This window comes from Myotis myotis, unplaced genomic scaffold (assembly GCF_014108235.1).
Source record: "Myotis myotis isolate mMyoMyo1 unplaced genomic scaffold, mMyoMyo1.p scaffold_m19_p_1, whole genome shotgun sequence".
Taxonomy (NCBI): domain Eukaryota; kingdom Metazoa; phylum Chordata; class Mammalia; order Chiroptera; family Vespertilionidae; genus Myotis; species Myotis myotis.
In genome coordinates, this window is record NW_023416313.1 from 147,628,455 (window position 1) to 147,634,641 (window position 6,187).

The 6,187-nt window shown below is 50.8% G+C and overlaps 1 protein-coding gene across 1 annotated transcript in view; it reads left to right on the forward strand.

The window, feature by feature from the left end:
* Positions 1–5,273, forward strand: part of ZFHX2 (zinc finger homeobox 2) — a 33,494-nt gene extending 28,221 nt beyond the window's left edge. The window contains exon 10 of the mRNA XM_036355262.1: positions 61–5,273. Coding sequence (XP_036211155.1) covers positions 61–1,040 — 980 coding nt within the window. The 3' untranslated portion in view covers positions 1,041–5,273. The remainder of the gene's footprint in view (positions 1–60) is intronic.
* The last annotated feature ends 914 nt before the right edge of the window (positions 5,274–6,187 follow it).

Genomic DNA, 6,187 nt, shown 5'->3' on the forward strand with positions numbered 1-6,187 from the left:
GGAAGAGGAGGGGCCAAGAGGTGGCTAATCCTTCCTTCATCATTCCTTTCATCTTCCTAGGCCCTGCAGCCTCCTCAGGCCTCCTTGGCCTCGCCACTTCGGTTCTGCCTGCTACCACAATGGTCCAGACTGCTGGCCCAGGCTGCCCCTTACCTCAGAGATCTGTGCCCGACCAAACCAACACCTCCACGGCAGGCACCACTGACCCTGCCCCAGGCCCGCCTACTGAGCCCTCTGGGGATAAGGTCTCTGGTGAGCGAAAACCAATTGCAGCCCCCACCAACTCCTCCACTGATGCCCTCAAGAACCTCAAAGCATTGAAGGCCACTGTCCCAGCCCTGTTGGGGGGCCAGTTCCTGCCCTTCCCACTGCCCCCTGCAGGAGGGGCCACACCACCAGCTGTCTTTGGCCCCCAGTTACAGGGAGCCTACTTCCAACAGCTTTATGGCATGAAGAAGGGGCTATTTCCAATGAACCCCGTGATACCTCAGACCCTCATCGGACTACTCCCCAGTGCCCTCCTCCAGTCACCACCCCAGCCCCCTGAGCCCACAGCCACAGCACCTCCAAAGCCTCCTGACCTGCCCGCTCCAGGGGAGGGGGAGACCGGGGAGGCGGACGAGCTGCTGACAGGCAGCCCTGGCATCTCCACCGTGGACGTGACCCACCGCTACCTGTGCCGCCAGTGCAAGATGGCATTTGACGGGGAGGCTCTAGCCACTGCTCATCAGAGATCCTTCTGTTTCTTTGGGCGGGGTCCTGGGGGTTCCATGCCCCCCCCACTTCGGGTGCCCATCTGCACTTACCACTGCCTGGCATGTGAGGTGCTGCTGAGTGGGCGTGAAGCCCTGGCCTCCCACCTGCGCTCCTCGGCCCACAGGCGAAAGGCGGCCCCACCCCCCGGGGGCCCACCCATCATCGTCACCAACGCCGCCACTGCCGCCACCGCTGCCGTGGCTTTTGCCAAAGAGGAAGCAAGATTACCTCACACGGACTCCAACCCCAAAACTACTACTACCTCTACACTTCTAGCTTTATAAACAGATAAAAGATAAACCAAGATCTGGGAGGGAGGGCCTCAGGGCTCCCTCTCTTACCCCAAGGGGTGTTTGGTGGGAGCTCAAATCCCTCTCCCCAACCTTTAGCTCGCCCACCTCCTGGGAATCTCAATTCCCACCCTCAGTGGGCTTCACACACCCACTTCTAGCAGAGTCCTGCCTCCTCCCCTGCCCAGACACACACCTCCACTCCTCCTTGCCCTGTGACTTCAGACATCCTCATCTTGTCATCCTTATTATTCACTCATGTCTGCTCTGCTCAGCATACACAGAATCTGTCCCTGATCTATCTTCCTACAACTTTTTCCCGCTGAATTCCCAGTCACATCCCAGCTCCTATAAACACACACACGAGTACATGTTCTCCCGTGCTGTTCCACTGAGAAAACACCAAAAAGAAGGAAAAGAAGAAGAAAAAGAAGAAGAAGAAGAAAGAAAGAAAGAAAGAAAGAAAGAAAGAAAGGAAGAAAGAAAGAAAGAAAGAAAAAGGAAACCCCAAGACAGAGAAGGGGAAGGAAAATAAACTGTCGCTCCCCCTTCTTCCTGCCCCCTTGTCTAGAGCACCATCTGCTCAAAAACTTTCCAAATACCCAGTTGGCTCCCAATGTTGGAGCCTGGGATGGGCAGGGAGCCCACAAAACTAACCAAACTTTAGGTTGGCGGGGAGAAGTGCTCCCAGCTCACTCTCCTCACATCCCTCCCAACCTCCTTGTCTGGCAGGGGAGCCCGTGGCCTGGACTCCAGGGGAAGCGGCCACCAGGGATCCCTCTGCCAACCCCCACCCTGCACCCTGAGAACTGCAGTAACTTATTCTCAAAGGCTTTAAACACAGAGATCCTCTCAGCAGCCGTGGGCCTGCCCCTTGTCCCAGCCCTGCCATGTGGGGGTCCAGCCTCTGGGACCGGCGCTGCCCACCAACGGCAAATCCAAAGTTCTTTAAAAAACAAAACAAAAACTGAAACACACACACAACCAAAAAAGAGAAAGCGCACACATGTGCACAGGAGTGAGAGATGGAGAGGAATGAACTAAAAAGAAACAAACTTGGAAAATACGGAAAAAAAAGAAAAAAAAAACCTGAAAACTCTCCCATCAAACAAGTGGTTTTTTTCCTGTTTGTGTCGCCTCCCCCCATTTTAAGGGTTTCTTTAAAGCACCTCATCTTTGGAAGGTCATATGGCTTTAAGACCTTGCATGGGTACAGTGACCCTGGGGACAAAGTAGTGCAGCTTTGCCCTGGTCATGTGGGGTCGGGGCACTGGAGATGGGGAGACACATCCTTGCCCCTGAACTGAGTATTTGTCAGGAGAGGTAACATCCCCCATCCCCAGATGTGGGTCAGAAAAGCCGACGCTGCCAAAAATATCTTGGTAGTGTCAGGAAGAAAGGGGTGGACGGGCAGTTGATTTCTGAGTCTTGGGTATGCTTCCTTTTCATGTAGCTAATCACCATTTCTCATTCACAACTTTCATAAACCCCTACTCCTTTTCCCCTCCCTAGTGGCCCTTTCATATTTTGGTCACTTCTTAAACCTCCTTGCCTTTGGGGACCCTTGTTCCCCATCTGTTTTCTTCCCCCCTGTATGCCCTGGCACCTGTTCCCTTCAGCCCGGCCCCTCCAGTAAGCAGCATCTGCTGGGAGCACCCCCAAAGGAGTCAGTGTCTGTGAGCCCCATGGGGGCCAGAGCATGACTGCAGGGTGATAGGTGGGCAAGGAGGTGACTAAGCACAGGTGAATCTCTGATAGGGTGATGTCACCAAGAGGAATGAGCTGGGACAGGTTCCCCAACTCTATCCCAATTTTCTCTGTAATCATCAGGTGGTAAGTGCAGCAACCCCAAAGCCCAGCTAAAGTGAAATAGGGTGGAGAAGCAGGTATTTTATTTTAGCACAGAAAAACCCCCAAAGCTTTCCCAGTCTTACAGATTGTGTCTCCTACTACCCTTGCCCCTAAGAACACCCCTTGCAAGGGAGCCTGCTTCCAGACTCTCCTTCCGGCTTCCTCCGCTCCGATTCTCCGTTTCAGATGCACACACACATTCAGCCAGCCCTGTATTTGGATTTCCCAGTCTGTCACTCCACTCTGTGGACATGTTAATACCGAAGCAGTGGCTTATATGCAGAAAAGACGGAAGGGGAGAGGAGGAAGGAAAATGGCTGTCCTTAGTCCCTGTCCCCTTCATTTCTCAAATTAAAAGCTCCAATGCTAACAAACCAGGGCGGGGTGGAATTATTCTGACGATGCCAAAAATGCCAGTTATAAATGCAGGCGGGAGGATAGAACTGGCCTACTGTGGTCTTGCTCTAGCTGCCCTTCTCTCACCTCTCAACATCTCGCATCCTTCCCTTCCTCCCTACCCCTTTTCTCTCCTGTTGAAATTCTGTGTATAAAACTATTTTCTTAGCAGCATGTGTATGAAGAAACTTTTTCACTCTTTGCTTTCTGGGAATGTGACTTATGTATAAAAGTTGAAAACAAACAAAAAAAATTTTTTGAAGAATAGGAAGAAAAGAGGAAACATTTTAAAGAAAACCTTGGCAAGACCTGGCATGGGATGATGAGAGTTGTGCTGGCGTGCACTTTAGGGACTTGCAGCCAGCATAGCTTGGCTTTAGTTAGAACAAGGAATGTGTTCACCAGGAGTTAATATAGCCAGAAATCCCTCCTCCTCCGGCCCCCCAACATCATCTTTTACGCCCAGATACCCTGGCCTGGAGATACTAGGGACACTCCCAATTGTAGACAGGAGCAGCTGTCCTTACCAGGAACAGTGACTTGGGGGACAAGAGCCTGGCTGCCTCTGCTGACTTGGGTCAGTCATCATGCTTCTGGAGGGTACACCACTCCACATTTCCAGTGGCTGGAAGCATTCCCCCCACCCCTTTCTCAGACCAGGAGGCCTCAGCACTCCCACTCCAGAGATGCGCAGTGAGCGATTCTGATGGACAGAAGGCTGAGTGAGCACAGCCCTATGCAGAATGCTAGAAGTGAACACCTAGGCCAAATCGTGTTGCTTCTGTGCAGTAGGAAACCCAACTCAAGCACCTGACACAGCAACACCTATTTTGTAGATAATGTCACAGCCCTAAAGTGAGCCTGAATTGGTGGTTCCTAAGATTGGTCTTCCACAGCTTGTGGCATAAGCCTAGGGTTTTTGACATAGTGGGTCCTAAAACATCAAACTTCTGGTCCACTCTATTTACTGCCAGAGTCAGTTCCAGAAGACGGGGTGGACATGTTCTTGGCTGTCTTTGCTCTAAATCAGTCTGGGTAGGGATGGCTTAAGGTGCCCAACTCTCAAGTGGGAACAAAATCAAACTTGTCTGCAGAAGAATATGAAAATCTGAAGCCTTTGTGGCCAAATGGGGCAGAATCTGAAATAAGACCACAAACAGACACCTGTTCTTCCCCGACCCTCTAGCCTGAGTGGACTTATGAAGCATGCACAAGAACGAAAAAAGCCAATTATTCCAGGCATAATAGCACCTACCTCCTTACTTCCTTGTATTTGTTCCTTAACCACTTTCAGGGCTTATAGACCAGATCACTGATTCCCCAAATCGTCACCACCCTGATCTGCTTTAAGAGACATTCATTCAGGCAATCACTCAGTCACCCCTGTGTAATATTCACACCTGAAGTACAGAGCTCTGTGTATGTCACTGCCCCAACAAAACAAGCAAGCACACCCTCAGGTACAGCAGCAGAACCGTGTAGAGAGAGCTGCAGGGATACCCACAAATGTAGCAAGTATAGGCCTCAAGGGCACAAGGGACATGTCCCAGACCCATCACCAACACTCCCCTAAGTAGAAACACCCCCCAATACATATTAATTTTCTTCACACAACAGTAGGTAGGAAAAGCTTATACACAAGAAAGTGTAACGTGCCAGGAAAAGTAACCAAATGTTGAACATTAATCCATGGGGCAAGGACCTTACATTCCTTTGGAGTGTGACACTAGGGAGGGAAGGGAAGTAGAAATCAAGAGGAACCTTTGGGGAAAACTTACATGCAACACCGGCGTAAACTGGGCCAGGTGCCAGGGAGCATTTCTCTCCAGGTTGTGGTGGGGAGCTCAAACCACGAGTGGGGAGCAATAGTGAGAAACTTGTAAGCCAGGAGGATGACGTTTCTAGAGGACTGAGTAAGGAAGAAATGCCCCCAATACCAAGAAAGCTCTTGCTACAACAAAGGTTTAGACTCCACCCTAGCTGGTTTGGCTCAGTGGATAGAGCGTCTGCCTGCACACTGAAGGTTCCCAGGTTTTATTCCGGCCAAAGGCACATGCCTGGGTTTCCGGCTCAGTCCCCAGTAGGGGCGTGCGGGAGGCAACCGATCAATGTTCTCTATCATTGATGTTTCTATCTCTCTCTCTTTCTCCCTCTCCCTTCCTCTCTGAAATTAATAAAAAATATATTAAAAAAAAAGAAAGGTGTAGACCCAGCCTCAGGGTCTATAGCATTACAGCTTGGATACATTATGAAAAGATTCAAATGAAAGAGGACATGGATAGAAGACCTAGATTACGCTCATCAAGTTTTCAGAAAGCTGGGGAGTGATCCCCAGGGAACACCTACCTCCCAGGGAGAGACTAACTTTATGGGAAGAACATATACGCGGTATGTATTCTCCATAAAGACAACCCAGAAAGCCTTCCACATAAATGACAGGGGTAAATGGCAATATTCCTTGTCAGTGAGCCTGGTGTTTCTTGGCTCCCCTGCCATGGAGAGGTTACCTGGCTTGAAGCTAGTGGGGAAGCAGATGATTATCAGTGGACCAAAAAGAAGGTGAGGGGGAAAGGTGACCCGATATTGACTCATAATCCTTCCCAACCACACACACATTCCTACACAAACAATGGCTAAAACACCAGAACAAGTACCCAGCAGGCGCTGAGCACTGCCCCACATCTACTGCCCCTCCCTGAGACCAAACCTGCACCATGTCTTCTCCACTGGAAGTATCTGCACTGTGCTCACTCCTGGACAGTCCACCAAGTGCTCAAACGACAGTATCATCGGCAACTTGCCAAGTATTGGCAGCAGGTTAGGCCCGGCCTATGTTCACCTACTTCTGAGACCGGGACCCTGACCTGCCTCGAGAGAGAAGTGTAACCAGGACC